The sequence below is a fragment of the Perognathus longimembris genome, chromosome 28, assembly GCF_023159225.1.
Source record: "Perognathus longimembris pacificus isolate PPM17 chromosome 28, ASM2315922v1, whole genome shotgun sequence".
Lineage (NCBI taxonomy): Eukaryota > Metazoa > Chordata > Mammalia > Rodentia > Heteromyidae > Perognathus > Perognathus longimembris.
Window position 1 is genome coordinate 32,706,611 of NC_063188.1, and position 23,890 is coordinate 32,730,500.

General features: G+C 36.5%; 1 protein-coding gene across 1 annotated transcript in view; it reads left to right on the forward strand.

Moving 5' to 3' along the window:
• Gucy2f (guanylate cyclase 2F, retinal) overlaps nt 1-23,890 on the forward strand; it is a 78,159-nt gene that overhangs the window by 11,323 nt on the left and 42,946 nt on the right. The window contains exons 3-5 of the mRNA XM_048336230.1: nt 13,260-13,614; nt 14,965-15,049; nt 18,300-18,396. Of these exons, the coding sequence (XP_048192187.1) occupies nt 13,260-13,614; nt 14,965-15,049; nt 18,300-18,396 (537 nt within the window). The remainder of the gene's footprint in view (nt 1-13,259; nt 13,615-14,964; nt 15,050-18,299; nt 18,397-23,890) is intronic.

Sequence of the window (23,890 nt, forward strand, 5' to 3'; positions counted from 1 at the left end):
GGACAAGATATAGTCATGAAGCCCAAACAAAATATATTTAAGAATAGGGCAAAAAATTTTTAACATATACCTGTACTGTTCAAGGGAGCTTCTGAAATAGAAGTGTTATTTGTGACCCAGATTTAGAAGCAATTCAACAATATGACAAGAAAATGGCAACTTTATTATTGAAAATGCTACTATTGAAGAGTGTAGCTTCTATCTGTAGGCATTCAACCTTCCCAGTATTGAATTCAAGAATTCAATTGTTTTCTCTTACTCACTAGCATTGCTGGACCACTGGTGGGGGGAAGGAAGCAACATGCTTCCTGTGTGTAGCCCACTCCTAAGATAAAGAAGATAAGAGTGGCTTGATGTATACATACTTAGTGAACCTTGCAAACCAAGCAAATTAGAAAGTCACTCACTTCACCTTTGTAGGGATGAATAAGTTAGTGAGTAAAGAAAGCCCAGAGATAATTGTCTGGTAAAGCTATCTTTGTATGAAAGGAATCATGAGGGCTAGAAAAGAGGTCTTCCTTTCCGATACAGAAAATAATAATAATAATTTGTACATGTGTATGTGCATATAAGTATTGATATGTTTCATCTTTAGGCCACCTAAGTTCAAATTATAGCCACTTATAATACAGATGAAGGGAAAGGAGTAGGGAGCAGAAGAAAGCAGAGAAAATGGTGGCAAAGACAAAAATAAAGAGGAAGAATGCAAACAGGACCTAAAAAATGAAAGATAGGGAGGCAAGAGGAAGTCAGTTAGATTAGAAAAATGCATATGGCAGTTTTTTTTGTTTTGTTTTCTTGATACGGGATTTTTGCATGGAGTTCAGTCTGGTCTCAATTCTCTATGTAGCTCAGACTGGCCTCTAATGTGTGATCTTCCTGTCTCTGTCTCCCACGTGCCGGGATTATATGTAGCACCACCACACCCAGCTTCTGTGCTCTAGCTTATAGGTTAGAACTCACATGTAGACCATGAGCATTTTTAGAAGTATTTAGAATGATACATACATAAGATCCAAAGTTCAAGCATGTACTAGTATGCTGTATGAGTTCTACTGATTTAGACTCTTAGCAGCTCAACACTGATTGGCCTACATAAAAATTCATTTTCAAAAGTTAAGTACAGGGGCTCCAGGGTTCATTTAACTTAGAAATTCAATAATGTCATCAGTGAGTCAGGTTATTTTCAACATTATTATTATTATCATCATCATTATCATCATCATTATTACTGTAGATTGTGGGGCTTGAACTCTGGGCCTAGCTCTTCAGCTAAAGGCTAGTGCTCTACATTTTGAGCCACAGCACCACTTCCTAAACATTATTTTTTACAAGCAATATTATACTAGCATTCCCTTATAAAGCTGGTTTCTTATGGTTCCCATATGATAGTTGTAGACATTACATACAAACAGAAATATTCTCTCTTGTTCTTGGTTCAAGAAAGAGACAATCTTTCCCAGAAGTTCCCCAAGTTGGCTTCTCCCCACACCTGCTTGGTCACAATTGTGTCCCTTATTTATTCCTAAATAAGTAATTTGGAAAGATGAATGGGATTACCATCACTAACCCTCTAATATACCAACAGGCAGTAATGGTGTATAATATTTGTGTTCTCCATGCTATTCTTGTGTGTGTGTGCACGTGCATGTGTGTGTGTGTGTGTGTGTGTGTGTGTGTGTGTGTGTGTGTGTGTGTGTGTCGGTCCTAGGGCTTGAATTCAAGGCCTTGTTACTGTCCCTGAGTTTATGTTCCTCAAGACTAATGCTCTACCACTTGAGCCACCACACCACTTCCAGCTTTTTCTGAGTAGTTTATTGGAGATAATCTCATGGACTTTGCTGTCCATGCTGGCTTTGAAATGTGATTCTCAGATCTCAGCCTTTTGAGTATCTAGGATTACAGATGCCCCACTGATAGATAGTCTTTTTACCTACCCTTTATTTATTCATCTTTGGGTTGCTTTTCTGCCTGAATAAGTGATTCCAATGAAATTTAGGTTTCATATCATTCTCATCTCTGACAGCAAAGAGTTTGCTGTTTCTTGTTCTAGTAAGAAAAATGACTGAAAAATATTAGCATTGCAGAGTCTGAATTTTCTTGTTAGGGTTATGCCTATAATCTCTCTTTTAGGAGACACACAAGCACATATAACTTGAAACAAATGGCCAATTTAGTCAAGAATTATAAGGACCACTGAATTGCTAAGAACTGTTGATCAAACTAGTTGTTTTTGTGCTGTATTTACAAATAGTATATTTATTGGTGGCATTTTTGTAGTTTTTTTTTTTTGCCAGTGCTGGGGCTTAGGACTCAGAGTCTGAGCACTGTCCCTGGCTTCTTTTTGGTCAAGTCTAGCACCCTACCACTTGAGCCACAGTGCCCCTTCTGGCTTTTTCTATACATGTGGTACTGAAGAATCGAACCCAGGGTTTAATGTATAGGAGGCAAGTACTGTACCACTCGGCCATATTCCCAGTCCCCCATTTTTGTAGTTTTTAGTCAATAATATGGCATCAAATAAATGAACTCTAAGTCATCTTTCTACTTTTTCTACATTAATAACAGGATTAAGGGAATGAGGTGTGTGTCTGTGTGTGTATGTGTGTGTTGCATATGTATGAACAGATATGATATAAAAACTCAGACCTTGCACTCTTGATATTTGATTCAATCCTTTTGAGCCTGTGGAAAACATAAAGTAATTAAGGGGGAAAAAAAACCCAGACTCCATTAGCTTGGTTGCTAGGCAGCATGCACTCTGCTTTAGACAAGGAAATAGAGAGAGAGCTACAACAAAGAATCTAGAGCTTATTTTTAAAAAACGCCTGCCTCGATGCATTTCTACCCCCTCTTTGTAGGTGCCTAGGCTAGACCGTCAATCAAAGAATGATAAAAGGTGAGACAATTATCTTCATGTCTCTGATAAACAAAACCCCCGTTTTCTAATTTACTTGGATAAAAGGTATTTTAAAGGCAGCTGGTATAGAAGGAAGGACATATAATAAAGAGTTAAGCAAACTTGGGTTTACATCCCAGCTCTCAGGAGAAAGATTGATCAAATGAGTACTAAGTTGCAGTTAAATGGGATAAGAAGTTGTGGCATGCTATTGCATAGGGGTGACTATAGATAATAACAATATGGATTCCTAAACCTAGAGGAAATAATTTTGAATGTTTCTGCCAATAACGTATGATGTATGATATAAAAGATAGATAGATATTCAATGTAAGTTAAACATTGTACAAACATCATGTGTTATCTCATTAGCATGTATAATTTATGTGTTGTGTATCAGTGAAAGTAAACTATAAAAGCATAAATTCAAACTCTCAAGGTCGTAATAGCTTGTGCTGATTGCTTGGAGTTTATAGTTCTGTTTCTCCAGCTGTAAAATGAAGAGCTGTGTCTTCCAGGGTTATTGTGAAAACTAAGCAGAGTGACATGTCTGAAGTGGTTAGAAGAATGCCTAGCTCACACCTACCTTCTTTATTACTGTTTCTCTGTTTTGACCAGGGTGACCTTGTTGGTTGAGGGTGACCCAGTATCTACACTGCAATTTGATTTTGGCTTCCTATACTCTTGAAGTTTTCTCATTACTGGCAGAGGTTTTCTCACGATACAACTTTCAAAATTATTTTGCTTCTAGAATATTAAATGGTATTTTTCTCAGATCAGACTATATCATTCATTCAGTCTGCCTATTCCTTGCTTTCTGCTGCTCCCCACCCTCCCCTTCAGTCACCAGGCAAGTTGCTTATGGAGTTACTGCTATGTAGTAGGCACTATCACAGTAAACAAGACAGGACGTTTTTGTCAATGGTGTATTAGAGCCAGTTCACTGAAGCCAATTAGGTACCTTTTTCCCCAACTCTGCTCAGTGTCATTATTTTGGTAGCTTGAAATCAGGCATGGTTGAAGTATTTATATGACAAAAATGGCAATTATAGAGACATTGTTAAGCATATTTTAGTATACTACAAATGAGTAAGCAAAGATGTTAACAAGATGATTATATTATTCTCTTGCCCAGCAACTTTCAATGAAATTGGAAATTTTTATATATAAGTGCATTGCCCATAGCAGTGGTTTGCAATCCCTTTAAATTTATTCTTTGCTTCTTTAGAAAGTAAAGTAAACTGGGCACTCAGTGGCTCAAGCCTGTTAGCTCAGTTACTCAGGAGGCCATCCTGGGAAAGGGAAGTCCTTGAGACTCTGATCTCCAGGAAAGAGAAAAAATGGTTCAAATAGGAGAGCACTAGCCTTGAGAAAAAAAACCACAAGGGGCAGTACCTACACTCTGTGTTCAAGCTCTACTACCAGCACACACATATTAATTTTTTAAGTTAAATCTATAGTTAGTATTTTTACCACAGTGCCTATGTATCATGATAGAGTAAAAATGAAAAGCATGTATGTGGTGTGAATTATAACCACATGAATTGGAAAACTTTACCTTATACACAAAATAAACTTACCTTAATTTGACTTTCTAATTCAGTCCACATTTTCTGACAAGGCGTAAAATCCTCTCAAAACAATTTTATACATGGTAAAACCTGTTAAATCCCTTATTAATTTTGTTTTTCATGAGGCTCTCTATCCTCCTATTCCCATCTAAACTTATTAATAATAAGACTCTTGCACATATATTATGCTGGATACTCCATCTTCATCAACCTGGAAATCCTGTTGTCTATTTCTTCTTTGATAGGTTGACTATTTCATGACACTCTTCACTCCCATTTTCTTGGTTTATTTTGATGGAGCACGTCCTCTACTGGTTTCCCAGAAAGGTACATAGGAGTTAAAATGCTGAGATTTTTTGCATGTAAGAAGTCATTATTCTATCTTCACAATTGATCAGTAGTTTGGCTGAGTATATAAATCAGAGTGTAAATCATTTTCCCCCCAGGCCTCTGATGACATGGTACATTTTCTTCTAATTTCTACTATTGGTGTTGAGAAGAGCAATGCAACTATTATTGATAATCTTTTAATGTGACTTGTTTTTGTTCCTCCACCCTAACAGAAGTCTTCAAGATTTTCTTTTTATTTCTGGTGCCATTAATTATCATGATGATGTCTGAGTGTTTCACACATAGTATGCTGTATTTTTGATAAGGCCTTTTGATTTAGAAGCTTTTCTCTGGAAATTTTCTTATATATTATTATTTGATCATTTCTTCAACAATATTGTCCTTATTCGCTCTAGAAATAATATCAGTTAGATATAAAGTACCTTGAATTGATACTTTTTATACTAAGAAAATAGAAGTATTACTTTGTTAAAATAAATGGAAAGACATAAAAATAATGATATAGACTGGTTTTCTGTTTTTTATTATAATTGTTTGTATGTTAATGTATATTTGTATATTAATTATACAAGTTAATGGAATTCATTGCAATATTTCCATGCATGCATTAATCACGTCAGGCTTCCTTTCTATTCTTGGTTTCAGTTCATCTTCTCTTTTCCCTAGTATCCTTTTCAGTCCTTTAAAATCCTTTTAAATTTTCTTCTATTCCTACTGCCTAGTGACCACTATTCTGTTTGTGAGGTTACTTATTAGTTTCCTCAAATGAGTGAGAACATACGGCATTTGTCTTTCAGTGTTTACCTTATCTCAATCTAGGTAGAGACCTGTTCTGTCTATATTGCTGCAAATGATAGAATTTCATTCTTTATTATGGATGAGTAGTATTCAATTTTGTAATGATCTTGCTTTCTCTTTATCCATTCATTTGCTGAAGAGCATCTGAGGTGATGCCATAATTTGGCTATTGTAAATAGTACTTCAATAGACATAGAGGTGCAACTATATTTTGGGTCTAAATATTTCATCTCCCTTAGGTCTATTTTTAATTATCTTATTATTTAATAATTTAAATAATTATTTCTTATTAATTCTCTTGTGGATTTCATATCTATTTTTAGATTCCTTCTCTCGATTACTCCATTTTGCACTCTCAAATTTTACCATTAAAAACATGTAGCTACCTTTTTTTCTTAAAAGTCCATTCTATTTTAACAGCATTATGCTTTTGTGTGATTGAAAAAATAAAGTTGTCCCTTGGTATCTGTGGGATATTAGTTTCAGAACCTCCCCCTACAGATACCAAAATCTGTGAATGGTCATATCCCTAACATAAATGATGTAACATTTGCATATAACTTACACACACATACTGTGTATCATGTCTACGTGATTTGTAATACCTAGTGATGGAAACAATACATAAAGAGTTGTTATGCTGCATTATTTTGAAAATGATGATAAAAGTGTGTACATATTTAAATACAGATGTATTTTTCCCAACTATTTTGGATTTGTACTTGGTTGAATCTGTGGATGTAAAACCCATAAGTGTTTTCTCTTATTTCCCTGAATATACTCACTGTTGCTTCTTTGAAGCTTTGTTGATTAGTTTTATCTCCTTTTCTTCAGTTCCTATTTTCCATGTTTCTTTATTTTGGGCTTTCTATTTCATATTGGAGGCTTTCCTTGTATGTCCATGGTTATCTGTACTTAGGAATGTTGCTTTAAAGGGCAGATTTGAAGGTCTCTGAGCATGGTAGGTGTATTGTCCAGTGGCTTTCAGCATAGAGCTGTTATTTTGTTTATTTGTTTTTAGCCTATATAGCTAGGCTCCCGAACCAATCACTTTCTTTCTTTCTTTCTGAACCAATCACTTTCTTTCTTTCTTTCCTTTTTGTCTATCATGAGGCTTGAACTCAGGGCCAAGGCAATGTCCTTGAGCTCTTTTTGCTCAAGGCTAGCACTCTACCACTTTGAGCCACAGCTCCATTTCTCAGTCACTTTCTTTAGAAGAGTGTTTTTCCATCTCCTTGAGGTGGTCATCTTTGCTTTTTGTGCCTCATGTCACTTCTAATGTTCTGTGTTTCTTATGTCCCAGTTCTGGAACTGCTGTGAATCAATGTAGTCTGTTTTCTTCAAAGCTCTGTCTCTTCTTAGTGGAGGTGAGGATGGGCTTGTCTCATTGCTCCTTATACAAATGTACGAAGAATTCTATGTCTTGTTTAATGTTCAGCCTTACCCCACTTGTATAGCACTTGGTTTCTATAATTACTAATCTGACCTAGGATTCTGAAGGGGCACATTTGCTTGTTGCTTATCAATATTCTTCTCTGCAGGTTTTTAGGTTTGATTGGCCTCCACTCTGCTGAATCAATTACCACTTGGACAGCAGCTTTCTAGCTTCATACTGTCTGGTTTAGGATATCTCTTGATATCATTAGTTATTGAAGTTTACTTTTGTTCCTTGCTCTCCTTGTTGTTTGAGAGTGATATTTAATAAAGATGTCTATGGAAAACCATGAAGTGAAAAAAATAAGTCACAAAGGGTTGGTGTGATATTCTTTTATTGGTGAGTTTACCACAGCCCACGAATTGATTTACCACATAAAACATGGGCTTTGAAAGAAGAATACCTTAAGTTTACTGAAGTTCTCTGTATTTTCTTTCCATCATTTTTAGTTGGATATAATAATGGTACCTAATTTACAGAGTTGCTGTGAGGATTAAATGAATTAATGCCTAGATTAGCTTGTTTGGCAGCTAATAGCTTCTCCGTAAATACTTTATTACCAAGTATTATCAGAAAAGTGGTTAATTTTTGTTTTTACTGTGCATCAGACACTTTGGCAGGTATATAAAATGGAGAAAAATTATATATTTTCTCCAACAACATGGGACAGTTTGACCATTCAGGACCCTAAGTCTAAAACTGGTCACTGATTTAAAACTTAGACAAGAGACTTGAACATCATACTTCCAAGATATTATCAGATCTCAATGCTCTTCTGAAATGCAAAGAGTAACAAGCCTAAGTATTTAGTTGCTCTAAACTAAGAATTGAATCTTTAAGACAAGCCTACTAATTAGATATATTATTGATAAAGAAATTAAGGATCCAAATAAATTTCCCACAGTCATATAGGAGGCAAGTGGCAGATGTAGAATTAAACCCAAGGCTGCTACCAGAACATGACTACTTAATGTATCAAGCTTCTTTATTACAGTATGCTAATAATACATAATGGTAATGCTTTAGTAAAGCAAATTAACATTAATAAGTTGCTTATACTTTGATTTGAATAGATTTATTAGATAGAAGGGAATACTAAGTCTTTAGGAAGGCCTCTGCAAATAAAACAATAAATCAAAATAGAAAAATATTTTTTTTGGGGGAAACCAGTGACAAACACTTTAATGTGGTCTCAGGATTATTGGGCAAGTGCACTCACTTTGGATCATTGCTTTGGCATATGATAAATACTGAAATTAGATTTGAAGCCTTAATTTTCCCTTTGCCTTGAATTTTAAAGTGTGTTGTGTTTCTTTCTCTCTCTGTATGTGTGTGTGTGTGTGTGTGTGTGTGTGTGAGAGAGAGAGAGAGAGAGAGAGAATATCCCTGGGGCTTGAACTCAGGGTGTGGGTGATTTCCCTGAGCTTCTTTTGCTTTAAGGCTAGCACTCTACAATTGAGCCATAGCTCCACTCCCGGCTTTTTTTTTTTAAAGCAGTTTATTGGCAATAAGAGTCTCACAGACATTCCTGCTCAGGCTTACTTTGAACTGCTATCCTCAGATCTTAGCCTCCTGAGTAGCTAGAATTACAGGTATGAGCCACTGGCTCTTGTTTCTTTTGAATAACCATCTATTGGCTACAAGTGTATATTGATAGAATACACATTTTGATATTTTCTCCAGATGTGGCCTTATTTGGCTAAGTAAAGGAAAATTTTGGAGATTCGTAGCAAGCGTGGGGTACTTAATACTCCTTACTCTCATTGTTTTCTATTATCCTAAATAATAGTGGGGTGTTAACCTGAAATGGATGTGGTTAGGACTGGGGCATTTGAAGAAGAGGCTCACTAGACAGGTTGTCAGGAAAGATTGTTCAAAGCTTACTGTGGTTAAAATTTTCTGTCTCTCATTCTATATAAAATAAGAGTATTGTGTTCATGAACATCATATTAAATAGATGGCCTATTTAAATAAATGGCATGTTTTCTATCTCTTGGTCAATGTTGCTGTCCTACATTATTGTAGGCACCATTTTTAGTAACAAACATTCAAGTACCCTTTGGTTTCTCATTTTCTTCATGTTCCTGGCTTTTTATCCAAAATTATGTCCTTCAAATTATGACCTTCCAAGCCTGACATGTTTTAACATACAGTTTTTGATTCAAAATTCCTTGGAAGCCAGTTTTATATATTTCTCAAGCATTATAAGTTTGTGTTGATGATAATCAACTTAATAGCATGAACCATTAAACTGAAGAAACTCAAATATCACTGCCTCCTAGTTTGGAATTTATTCTCACATTTAAAAATTCTAAAATGCTTATGGTAGAGCTATCTGATGTCATAGAATGAAAATCAATGATATGTTTAGTTATTTACTTATTTACAATTCATGCATTTCTTTAAGTTCAGGTCTCCATAGTAAGCAAAATGACAGACTGAATCATCACAGGTCTCTCCATTTTATGGTGTGATGTCAAGAAAGTTACTGTTTGAGATTTCCTTCCAGTTCTGTCTTACTTCTTTGGAGCTGAGTGAGTAGCCATGGCAGAGAGCTATAGGGAATATCCCTTCTTCCTTTGTTCCATCCTCTACCTTTTCTCAGTATTATTTGCAGCAAGTGCAACTAGAGAACTTTTGTGATTGATATCCAGAGCATACTTTTAACTTATAGGAGGGCTGGGAATATGGCCTAGTGGCAAGAGTGCTTGCCTTGTATACATGAAGCCCTGGGTTCGATTCCCCAGCCCCACATACAGAAAATGGCCAGATGTGGCACTGTGGCTCAAGTGGCAGAGTGCTAGCCTTGAGCAAAAAAGAAGCCAGGGACAGTGCTCAGGCCCTGAGTTCAAGGCCCAGGACTGGCAAAAAAAAACACAAAAAAATCAACTTATAGGAAGAGGAATTCCCATTGCTTAAGGGTGGAAGTACAAGTTGAAGCACTTATGTGGACAGTGGACAGTGGGTCATTTTGATAGTCCCTCTTTTGCAACTCAATTTTGTTTCTACAACTATACTCTGTCTTTCTATGATACTTTGGTGATTTTGAATGTGTGTGTGTTGTGTGTGTGAGTGTGTGTGTGTGTGTGTGTTATGTGTGGATAATATATGGAGGAGGCTAGAAAATTCTGAAGAACAGGATTCAAGTTTTCATCATCTTAGGGGACTGCTGTTAGTCTGTTTTAACAGGAAGCAGTCTGAGTCACAAAGGGCAGTTTAGGTTGACTGCTGAAAACCCAGTGCCATGGGTTAACTGATAGGCAAGGGGTACTGATTTTAAGAATTTCAATATTTGCTTTTGGTTATAGGTAGATGTAGACTTTTCCCCCAAAGAATCTGTGACTTTCAAAATAGCACTAGCATTTTCTCTGATTCAAGGGGCTTGTTGCCCTTTGTTTTTTTTTTTTTTACTCATTTGTTTTACTAGCACTGATTTTGTTCTCTACTTTTGTTCTCTACTTATTTTCATAACCTACTGAAACACAGAACTAAGTCAGGCGCTTTTGGAAATCCTAAAGATAATCAAATGGAGACTCTAGGAATTAGGGCAGGGGAATCACAAACTTCTTATGAGACCCCGTTGTATGCTAGGCAACAAAGTGTGTATATCTTAGAGGTATCATCACCTATTCATGATTTATTTCTACACAGTGCATGTTCAGATAGGTTGGTGAAAGAAGATCATTAATAATCAATAAAATGCAGGCAACTGACGCATGGATTTTAGCTCTGCCGCTAATTATCTCTATTATTTGGGGTAAAATTGTTAAGAAGATTTATTGTAATTGGAGCAGAAGAACATGTGTTTGGGGCATGTTGATATTTAGCATTCAAGTTGAGAACACAAAGTAGGTAATTGACTATGTGAGTCTGAAATATGGGAGAGAATTCTGAGCCAGAGTCACTAATCTGAGAGATACGACGTAAATATGCCATAGTAAAAAATAAATAAAACCCATGAAAGCAAAAAGACCACTAAGGGAGAGAGTGTAGATATAGAAGAGGACCAGGAACTGACCTTTTGAACACTTCATTATTATGATGTCAGAAGAATAAAGAACTCAGATGTAGGCCAAGCAAAAGAAATGTCTCTGTGTTAAATGTGGTCCCAGGACTAGAAGAAGAGTTAGGAATTTTCAGAGTTCCAAACTATAAAGGATCACAGACAACATGTACCTTAGTGGAGAATGTGAAACTGTAAACAAGGAGACCCGGAGACAAGTGAATTTGACAGATCACTTCGTTTATCTGAACCTCTTCTTTCTCTCTGTAGATAAAGACCAGATGACGTAGAAGATTTATATATTCACAATTCTGTACCCTAAGAGGAAGAAACTGAAACTCAGAGAGATATGGAAAATGACTTGCTCAGACATTCCCAACCTAGGAACAGATCACAGGCCATTATGCCAACTTCTATACCACTGGTTTTGAATTCTAAATAAGTGTTAGAATCCTTACAGAACTTATAATAATGATTGCTAGATCCCATATTTAATATGCCTCATTTTGTTGGGGTGGGTTGGGTTTGATATTGATGGTTTTAATATTTCTTGGGTAATTCTAATATGTAGCCAGGGTAGAAGGAACTCTAGGCATGGAAGTATCTTGCAAGCTATTACATCTCTCTACGTCCTCACTTGGATTCTTACTACAAAAATAGCTTACTTAATTTTAAATATCTCTTCGTTTTTCCTCACAGGAAGGTCATTAGTTTTCTAGACTTGAAGCAAAAGTAGTAAATATCAATTTTTCTTGAAGCTTGTTAAAAATGCCCTTATCATAGCCTTTTGGAACTCCATTCTAGAAGTGAATGTTATATAAACATCTATGAAGCTATGAAGCCATGACAGTGTGTGTATGGTGTGGAGAAGTTACAGAGGAACGATTTTTACGTTCCTTTGTACCTTTTAGAATAAAAGACAGAAGATTTGGATAAAAAATAACTTAGGAGGTTAATGAGCAGTGTATCCGGTATAGTGTACAAACATTGTTGCTTTTCCTGTGTTTATTGAGACAGGATCTCCACATAGTCTTCTGTAGCAGTCTTGCCAGTTTACAGTGAGTTTTCCCTAGAGATTTGCTACTTTGCACACCAATAGCCTATAAGTTTTTTATTTTTTATTAAAATCCACATTCTTTATGCAATGTAACATTGGAGTCTGTGTATATGTTTAAAACTGGATTCTATCTGTGTATATGTTTAAAACTTTCTCTGGGGAACATGTGCCTAGGAGAACAGACATTTTGAAGTAAGACAGGACACAGACATCCACTGTGGAGAGCCACTAGTTGCAGTATTTCCACACATACCTGCCACTCTAGTGCTGCCAGCCAAATGATTGAGCCATGCGTAATGCACTTGTAATTAACCTGGTAAAATTTCTCTGAACTCCTCTTGTATAGTCTGTTTCTTCTTTTTTTTTTTTTTAGTGTCCTTTATAACCCTAAATCACTTTCTTAGTTTAGGAGCATAAAAATATATGGTGTATGGCTTGGTTTGTTCATAAAATTGTCATATTTGATATATTTAAAGATGCGAAGGCCTGGGGGGAGAAAAACAGAACAATTCAGGAGAGAAACCAAACAAGTCCTCAGAAACATTCTTTTTTCTTCTGAGTTTTCATAGCTTACTCCACTCAGACGTGCAGCATATAATAATGAACTCCCAGATTGCTGTAGGACAGCTAGGGCTCAAGATAATTGTAACGTGTGTGTGTGTGTGTGTGTGTGTGTGTGTGTGTGTGTGTGTGTGTGTGTGTTTCAGTCACGGGGCTTGAACTCTGGCCTGGGTGTTCTCCCTGAGCTCTTCACCTCAAGGCTACCACTTTACCACTTGAGCACCATTTCCAAATTTTTGGTAAATTGAAGATAAAACTGAACAACTCATGGGAGGGGGGGGAAGTAAAGGGGGAGGGGGGAGAGGGGAATGAAGGACGAGGTAACAAACAGTACAAGAAATGTATCCAATGCCTAATGTATGAAACTGTAACCTCTCTGTAATTCAGTTTGATAATATATATGTATAGATATATATATCTATACATATATATAAAATAAAAAAAAGAATCTCAAAAAAAAAGTCTCACAGACCTTCCTGCCTGGGCTGGCTTTTAACCATGATCCTCACATCTCAGTCTCCTGAGTAGGTAGGATTATAGGCGTCAGCCACTGGCACCTGGCTAATTGTAATTTTTAAAACTAGGTCTCACCATTGTTTGGAACCATCTATAATTCAATTTACTTTATTGCACAAGCCATGGATAATGCGATGAAAGAAAATGGACAGGCAAGTGCCGTCAGCTTGGTTCAACATTCCAGAAACCTGCAGTTCTATGGATTCAACCAGTTGATAAGGACAGATTCGAATGGAAATGGAATTTCAGAATATGTAATCCTGGACACCAACTGGAAAGAATGGGAACTCCATAGCACCTACACTGTGGACATGGAAACGGAGTTGCTACGATTCAGGGGGACCCCTATTCACTTCCCTGGTGGCAGGCCCCCTAGAGCAGATGCAAAATGCTGGTTTGCAGAAGGGAAGATCTGCCGAGGAGGTAAGGAATGGAAAATCACTAGTAGTCAATTTAATTTAGCTTGGGTTACTAGCTACCACTATAAGAAGAGGCATATTTTAATATTGCAACAACCACAGGCATTTGCAGTCAGGTGGCATAAGGATCTTGGAACTTTATCTTCCTAATTAAAATACAAACAAGAGATACTTTCCAGCCAGAAATAATCACCCACAATTTTAAATCCTCTCCATTAATCATTTTGAAATGACCCCATGCTTTCCCTAATAAGTTAGTCTACTATGAGGAAAGAATTTGCCTTCTCCTTGATCTTTTGTGGCTTGTGACCTGTGACTGCCTCATGCTAGAAGATCACCTTTGTGTTCCTTGAACCTGACTTTGCTGTCAGTCAGGTTCTACAACAGAAATGACATAGTTCACATCCTCTCCTCTCTGAATTCCCATTGCAGTAAAAAATCTATGCCTTACAGCTTAGCACAAAATTGCTTTTCAATTGTTTCTTGTATACTGGTGACTCCCCATTCCCCAAATATACTGCTCCTTGAGGGCAGGTACTATAGCTAATAATTCTTACGCTCTCCCAACTGCTCAAAACAGTAGGCATCCAGTAAATACTTGCAGTTTGATAGATTAGAAGGAGCTTTCATCAAATATGAGGGACAGAGGGTAACTTTGGAGGGGCCCATGTTACTCTTATGCAAGTGTACACTCCACTCTTCCAAACCCAAATGCATATATTTGATTTGTATTTTATTTTAACATATCATACCCAACCACCTCTTCACTCACTAGCATATATTTCTCTCTGAAATTTTGGTAATCTATTCAAATATTTAGCTTGTACAGAGAAGAATTTACAAGCTGATGAAAACATAATTATTCAAAGCAGTCTTGTCCTCATCCCTGAAGGAAGTGTACTATGTTTTCATCTATGAACCCATGAAGTCTGTGGGCTCTGAAGAATTATAAAGGCCTTTTATTTTATGAAAGCAACATAGAGCTCACCCTTCACAGGTGAGATAATGTAATTTTTCCCCCTCTCAAGGACTCTATTGCTATCCAACTTAAATTAAGGTGCTCAAAGTTTTCCATTCGTGGACTTTTTCCTCCAAAGAAACACCTCGGTCAGTCTTAATTCATGTGATTTGTTATTGTCGGAGTGGTGAGTGGTTTTGCTTCAGAACAGTGAATTGCTTTCTGTGTCCATAAAGTCAACAAGACAGACTGTACTGTAGAAAAATGGAATTAGGTTAGGTAGATGTGGCTTGATTTTAGAGTCACCAGAAAGCATGAGGAGTCGCTCTGTGGTGCCCTTTATTTACTGCTTTTCTCTGATAATGCCATTCTTCCTCTTCCCCTTACTCTCTGCAGGCATCGACCCCGCCTTTGCCATCATGGTCTGCCTTACTTTGCTTCTAGCCTTGCTGTCTATAACTGGATTTGCTTACTTTATAAGGTACATTTTGAGTGCTTTTTGTATACACAAAATACAAGCCCATAATAGCCTTGTTAATATTGATTTCCAGGAAGTCATGTTTCAGTACAATTGCCTCATTACATGACCCACTGATTTTCTTTTCCATCCCTACCGGTCCCATTTAGAGTGAAGTGTTTTTATGATGCCAAGAATAACTTCCCTAGCTGTGTTGTCAGTGTCCTTGCCTGTGTAGAAACACAATGGGGACATAGGAGAACTAGAACTTTGGGGCCTGTTTACTCCCTACCATACTCCTTTTTCCCCCTGTGTGTCCTATAACTATCTCCTTCCCCAAATGATGTGGTAGGGAATAGAGTTGGAATATTTTAATGAGTCCCAGGGACTTCGATGAGAATCCAAGCTTTAGGTATAGTGGTACTAACACATAGGACTGTAACGGGGATAAAATAACTAAAGTAACTGAAGAACATAGACCAATACCTGTCTGGCACATTATTACCCTAAGGAAAAAATGCGTAGAGTATATTAAATATTTGCACAAACTTGGACAAGGCACTCAACTCTCTTGGCCAGAATATTTTCATTAATACAATGAAGAAATTGGATTAGATGATGCTTAAGAACCCTTTCAGCTCTGGATTGAAATCATAACAAGTGTTATCCTTAGTGTTTAATATGCTGCTGTCACTGTGCAAACTACTATTATTCAGTCTCTCCAGTATTAGAAACTTGATAAAGCCAGAGAGTGGTAGTCAGTTTTTGAATTGTTATAAATATTTTTGATAAATACATGTAGTCAAATGGAAGTGTTTTTTGTCCAATTTCAGTGACTGGAAATATCCCTGCTAAGAACAGATATTTAATATCATTTAATTTAGCTTCCAATAGGAATAAAAATTTAATCAATATCTTTAGATAATTAACAAAAAATAAATGACTTCCCAAATCAACAGTCTACTCTCCTGAGGAGAAATGTCAGAACACCCCATGGCAAGGTGGAAAAATGGAGTCTCACTCAGCTGGCAATATTACTAGTCAATCTCTGCAAATGATAATCCTTGCTGATCTTTTCTGCTGAATGGACTGGTTATTTAGGTTTTCAGCAAGCCCAAGGGGGGAAAAACTATGGGGGTGGGGGTTTTGTTTGGAGTTTGTGGGTTGAAGGGCAAAGAAGACTGGAGAGGAAAATGATTGGAGAGGAACATGATTAGAGAGGAAAATGATTGGAGAGGAAAATGAGTTTGAGACAATTGGTACTTCAAGTGGTCACAGAAAACTCAGAGATGGAAGAGAGGCACATCATTTCCCAGAGTCACTTGGTCTCTGGTTCTTCAACTAACAAAGCACAAAAGATGCCCCCTCTTTGCTGCCTTCCTCCCTCTCTCTGCCCACCACGGCTGCAATCAGAAGAGCTGAGCGGCTGATGAGTTTCTGTAATAGATGGTGATTACTTGCAGGAGAGTGACTCTCAGTTCCTTCCTTTTCTGTGTGTTTTGATTGTTTAAGGTTTTTTTTCCAGAAAGAAAGATGTGCAAGGAACCCAACCACCCCAAAACAAAGGATTCTTTGAACTCCTCTTTTCTCCCTACTCCTCTGAACCAGATTGCATTGGCTGTCTATAAAGCTCTCCCGTGCTTTGTAATACTAATGATGATAATGATAATAATGAGCCCTTATACTTTCATAGTGCTTCACGCTTTTCAGAGCACTTTCACATACATTATCTCATTTGATTTTCAAAACAACTCTATAAAGCGGGTAATGCAAGGACTATTATCCTGCCAGATAGGAGACACTGAGGCATGAAGAGGTTAAATTATTTATCCAAGGTCACTTGCACCTGGCTAATTAATGACAGGATCAGCACTACCCCCCAGGTCTCTGGATTAGGAGTCCACCCAATTTGCTTTCTGCTAGATTCTATTCTGTTGCATGATTATTTTTGCAGGTGTGCTTGCTTTAAGACAATTTTCTCCGCATATGAAACAGATAAGTTAGGGAGAATGATGTTTTACTTTGCCAAAATATTCATATACTCTACCCAAGAATTCACTACAGGGCTCTTTTAATTTTCTCTGCAGGGCAGCAGTTCCCACCGTGAAAAGGGACGTATTTGTTGGTAGACAATTAGATACACATTAATTGTTTGTTTATAAACCAGAGAAGTCACTGAGAAAAACTGACTGGAGTGTTGGTACTTAAAGATACAGTGGAATTGTAGATTTCTCCTTAGAACAACGTTGACAAAATGTTTTGATTCAGTAGTTGTTCTCACCAATCTGACTCTCGGACTTAACACATCCCAGAGACTGACCATTATGGAGTTATGGAACTAACAAAGCCAAAATATGGCTGTCCAAGTCCCCAGAACAAAAAGGATAAAATATCCACACTGACTAATCCAAGCGTCCCTCAGGTCTTCAAATTATCTGCTAAGACCCACCTGACTTTGTGGGTAGACACCATAAACTCCTATGTGTCTAGTAATTGATTAGTAGAAAATAATTACATTCACAGCAAATGAATGGACATGTTTGGAGAGAAGCATGTTTGAACTGTGTCTATGTAATGCTCAGACAAGAGACCAATTCAGCAAAAAGGGGAAAGAAACCCAGTCAGCTCTCTTGTTTGGAGTCATGTAGACAAAACAACCAACTGATTGAATTTTTCCACTTTTCAACCTGTTGCTTTGGCAACGCATAGATGCAACTTTGCAAGACAAGTGGTCTTATGGGCAGAAATCTAGGCCTATAGCCAGGGACCAAGAATTCAAGTTCCAGTTTTGCCTAAGGCTAGGGGATCTCACCCAATTTGCTTTGTTTTGTTTTATTTCCTTAATATGGTCTTGTCTATAAAATGGAGATTAATGATCCTTGGCCCTGAGAATATTAGGATGAATACAGTGGTAAATGAGAAAGTATATTGAGTTATTTTAAATTATTCAATCAATATTTTACATGTGCCCTTGATGTGGGATCACTGTTTTATTAGTCTAAAATACCATCTTCATGCACTGCTCTCAATCTTTTCTTTTGATACCTCATCAAGAGTATTTTTCCTTTTTTTCTTCTTTTGGTATTTGCAAATCTGCAAGTCGTGAGGCCCAGCACTGTTGCCTCCCTTTGCGGCAGGTGTATGGTACAGATGTATGTGTGGTTTTCTTCCCAATTATCTTGTATACTCTTTAGCTACTATCTAGAGCAAACCAACCCTGGCTTTGCAAAACCATCCAAGCCTCTGTGATCCCCTGGTTTCGTGCTTGTTTCAGGCGTCGGATAAGTAAAATCCAGTTGATTAAAGGACCCAACAGAATTCTGCTGACTTTGGAGGATGTGACATTTATTAACCCCCACTTTGGCAGCAAGGTAAGAAAAAGCTTTCTTTCTTCTTACCCTGTGTAATATGGTAGCCGCAGGCAACAAATGACTAATGGTTTGACTTATGGCTAGTCTGAATTGTGATATGTTGCAGGAGCAAAGCACACACAGGACTTAGAATTCTGACTTACTACAAAACATGTGAAATAGCTCATTAAAATTTAGAACAAAATGTTTATGTGCCAAAATAACACTTTAGGTATGTTGAGTTAAATAGATGTATTTTTTATATTTTTAAATATGACTGCAAAGATGCTTAAAATTTCACATGTAATTTTATGGGCATTTTCTTTCCCTTCCCTTCAAGGAGTTTACAGTCAAGTTAGAGAGACCCAAAAGCTATAACAAAGAATAAAATATTTCCATTCACATCAATATAGATACAACTGGAGGACATTAGGCTAAAGACATAAGCCAGGCACAAAAGGACAAGTGCCACATGATCTTACCAATATGTGGAATCTAATCAAAGAACCAGAAAGCAGAATCATAGTCACTAGAAGATTAGAAGGGGAAGAAGAGAGTGAGATAGAAGAAGCTTAGATAATGGGTCCAATTAGATATTGGAGGAACAGTTCCAGTGTTTTATATATCAGTAAGATGAAAATATTTTACAATAACATATAATAGATTACTATAAAAAACTAGAAGAAGCAATTGTTGAAGTTTGTCAACGTAAATAAGTAATTCATGATTAGGAAATGGAAATGTTAACCTTTTTATTTTGCCATTAATATTATTTATATGCATAAAATTATCATACTATATGATGTGTGTGTGGTTATTGTCAATTAAAATTATGCATGTGACTCATTTTACATGTCAATTATATAACACTGACTTAGAGCAATGTTGTGGAAATAATTTCAGTGTACTTTGGGCAATACTGTACCTATGGCTTCATTTAGCCCTTGTATCTGGACTTATAAACATTTGATTGTTAATTCCTCAAAGGCAGAGATACTTTTTAATATAAATGAATGGTACTGTAAGCGTGGTGCTTGAGGTAGAGAATATGCTTGTAAAGTTTGATGAATGAATCAACTAAGAAAAGAGGATTGAATTTCAACAAGAACGCTGTACTGTAACAGGTGATCATCATTAAGGGTTGGCTACTTCATCCCAGCTCTGGGCTAGGCTTTGTGAGAGATGACATGCGTTCTTTACCTTCAAGGGGATTACAATCAGATCAGATTAGAGAGACAAATCATACAACAAAAGAGAGTTCAGAAGCACTGTATTGCACACAAGAAGATTAAATACAGTAGTACTTCAGAGGAGTCAGGTCAGTGGCGTGAGCTTTTTTAGAGCTCCAGAATCTAAGCTGAAGTTTAAAGAAGGATGGAAAGTCAGCTTAAAAACTAGTTTGCACTTTTTTTTGAATCCTCACAGTTATTTAAAAATAGCCAGAAATTTAACATTGTGCAATTATACACAAAAATCTTAGTATTAGGGTTTTCTTTAAAAGTTGTGATGTCAGTGTGTCTATTAGCTGAGGATGATTATAGATAATAGTATTGTAGCATGTAATCCAAAATAGCTAGGAGACAGAATGTTGAATGCTCTCATCACAAGTCATCATAAATATTTGACATAATCAATAACCTAAATATCCGGTGCTGATCAATATACAATGTATAAATATATCTAGACATTGTATTGTAATTATTATTGGTCAATATTAAAGAAAACGCTATATTTAAAAAATATAGTATTAAAAAAATTTTATCTCACCATGTAATTGTCCAAAACTCAGTGGTTGTTGCCATTTCTGGAAGAAGAATGTTTTCTCTCTGTAGTTTGATACACTTGTCATCACTCAGTTTTCTCACAGTTTATTTAATCTATTTTAATTATCTTCTTGTCCTCTATAGGCACCCTAGATAGAGAAAACAGCACAAACAGAAGCAAAAGAAAGAGAAGATGTGAGAGGCCAGAGGTAGCTCGAATGTTTCCTTATGCCAGTCTATGTGGCTGTAATAATGACACTAGTCTTTGGATTCTCTTATGTAGTGGTATCAAGATATAGCTAGAGTATCTAAGCCTATCAGAACTCTTCATATGCCATTAATTGTTGCTATACCACAGTACCAGGTTTGAGAATTAATTATCTCAGTGACCAAACTGGTCATTTGCTTAAATGTGACACTGAAAGGTATATTTAATTAGTTGGCTGAGTGAGAATGGATTTACATAGTAATATTCATGCAGTTGGAGTCAATTTCTTTGTTTGTTTTTGCCAGTCCTGGGGCTTGACCACAGTACCAGGTTTGAGAATTAATTATCTCAGTGACCAAACTGGTCATTTGCTTAAATGTGACACTGAAAGGTATATTTAATTAGTTGGCTGAGTGAGAATGGATTTACATAGTAATATTCATGCAGTTGGAGTCAATTTGTTTGTTTGTTTTTGCCAGTCCTGGGGCCTGAGCACTGTCCCTGGCTTCTTTTTGCTCAAGGCTAGCACTCTACTACTTGAGCCACAGCACCATTTCCAGTTTTTTCTATATATGTGGTGCTGAGGAATCGAACCCAGGCCTTGAGGCATATGAGGCAAGCACTCTACCACTAGGCCATATTCCCAGCCTAGTTGGAGTAAATTTAATTGCTTAACCATTTCATTTAATTTCTATGTACAGCTTCAATTCTTGTCTAACTCATCTGATGATTTTGTAACACTGATGTCATGTTCTGGAAATATGTTGCTGGAAGCTTAAACTATCCCTGTGGCTGAGAGCTGTACTCTACTCTCATGACATAAAAACTTAAAGTCCTTATTTTTTAAACTACAAGAGGACACTAGGTCTCATGGTGGTGGAATTTGTCTGGATTTACCATATTCAATATGTTTTTTTATGAAGTTTCCTATCTTAAACAATGCAAAGTACAGATGCTGAAATCCAAACTGTGAAGCTATCCCAATGCATAAGTCAATGCTGAGAAAAATGTATTTAATTCTGCGTAACTATATTTTTCTCCAGAAATGAGTGAAGAATAGTAAATATCATTGTCTAAATATCCCAAAATATAATAAAATTTTGGCCAAAAGGAAACCTATTTTTTAAAATCTCCATTTCTTTGGTGTTATCCATATAAAAATGACAGTTCATGTCAATTGCCTTTATGTTTGGCTCTAACATTTCAAAATAATAAACATAGCTCAACTTGGGACTGATTTAGCTTTTTCTTGGTTTATGTCTTGTAATAACCCAGTGAAGTCTATCATACCTCCTCTCTTTTGTACTCACACAAAAAATGGTATTTGGGGGACTAAAGAATGTCTGTTTTTATGAATTCCCCATAAATAGCAGAGAAATGTTATCTTCTTATAAGAGTGCCTAGGGTTTTAAAATCTTGCTTATGACTGACCTTTCCCTTTTCGATTATACATAATTTTGACTCATTGTCAATAAAAACAGATTGTTACCACTTTTCATCATAGGGGTGAGAAAATTGAATAGTAGCCTTATAGGGAATTTTTTTTTTTTGGTACTCAGCCTGGGTGCTGTTGCTGAACTTTTCAGCTCAAAGCTAGTGCTTTACCACTTTGAGCCACAGCACCACTTCTGTGCTGTGGTTAATGGGAGATAGTCTTATGGGCTTTTCTGCCCCGGCTGGCTTTGAACTGTCTTCCTCAGATCTCAGCCTCCTGACTAGCTAGGATTACAGGTGTGCGCCTGCTTGTTTTGTTACCCTAGAAAAACATAGATCTCATCTTCAAGAGCCATTTGGCATTTGATTTATATGAGGGGTTCTGATTAGAAAACCTAAGGGAAGTATATATTGTCTTTTATTTCTGTGTAGTCACAAACATGCAGCGGGCTCTGTCTAATCAGTCAAAAAGCCAAGCCAAGAATTCCATCCTAAAAGAATGTTTGAATGTGTAAACTCTAGGAGAATATAAAATTAATTCAGTCTAGAAAAATTGGCAGGTCAGGAGAAGACAAGTCAGGAAAGGAAGTTTTTTTTTTAAGAAAGTGAATCTGAAGTCCAAATATATGTGGATTTTGGCAGATTTTATGACTTTTTCGGGTCTTCATATACAGATCTCGGTACTCCTGCTGAGATAAGAAAATAAAGAATGAAAGGGAAGTAGATTCCCCATGGCCTTACCCTGTTGGAAATGGTTCAGGTTGCTGCAAGGGTTATGTGAAGAGTCAAGTTTTACATCTTCTCTGAATCTTGTGTTATTGAGATCACAGAACACTGAGGAGTAAATGTAGTTTATCATTAAAATCATCATTATTATTGAACTTCAATTGCAACAGTCTTGGTGGTTGAGAAGGAGCTTAACTTAGGACTAAATCTACTAGAGACCATCAATTAAACAAAGGCTACTAGTGTTAGAAAGTACTTAAGATTAATTTTCACTGGCTTGACAGTAGAAAGAACACAGGACCAGGAAATACAGTGACATGATTCTTGTTTCAGCCCCAGTATACTTCTGTAGGTATCGGTTTCCTCATTATAAAAATGAGAACATTAGAATTGGAGGTGAGGCCTGTTCTAGACAGTATTAAATTTGTCTGCTTGTTCAGAATCACAATTCTTTTGTATATGATTTATTTTATTTATTATTTTTATGATTTTTAGTTGTACAAAGGTGTTACCACTTGACAAAGCAGTTTATAAATACAGTGCATCTTGATCAATGTCACCCTTTCAACATGTTCACTCTAAAAAACACAATTCTAGAAATATGGAAAATAATATTGAGGAACCTATTGATTTCATGTTTTCAGGTGAAATAAGTCTATTAGTTCAGTTGAAGATGTAGAAGTTCAATTTTAAAGGTTAACATTGCAGATAACTTTTCATCTTGTCATCCAACTATGAAGCTCCCGGCAGTCTTACCAGACTATGTGTACAGTTAACAATCAGAGAATAAAAAATTTGGCCTATGTAAGCATCAGATACATAAATCATGGGTAGATGATTTGTTCACTCTCTACTATCTTACTACTTCCTAGGTAAGACACTAGTTGTACCTACTCCAAGAAGGAATCCAACAAGTATAATATAACAGAAAGAGTCAGTATTGAGAGTCAGTCATATGGATGGAATTCTATATTATTTCTGCTATTAAAATGTTCAGCATTTCTAAACTATATTTCTAAGCTACTGAGTATATGATATTGGAAAACCCATTTCACATATTTCTGTCTAGGTTTCTAGTCTAGAAAATGATGGCCCTGGATTAAACTATGTCTAAAATTCTTTCCTACCTTCATGCCTACGAATAAAATTCCGTTTTGGGAGATAAATGGACCTATAAAACTTTTCCTTTTCTTGATAGTAGATGGAGGTCAAGCAAGATACCAACTAAGAAAGAGTCCTTTTAATCAATCTCATGTCTACAGAGTTCAGCTTATGTAGTTACTGTAAAGAAACAACAAAGAAAAGCAAAGAAAAGACAACCACAAAATTTGTACTGTCATTCAGTATTCTATCTTAAATCATGTTAATTTTGTTCATAACTTTT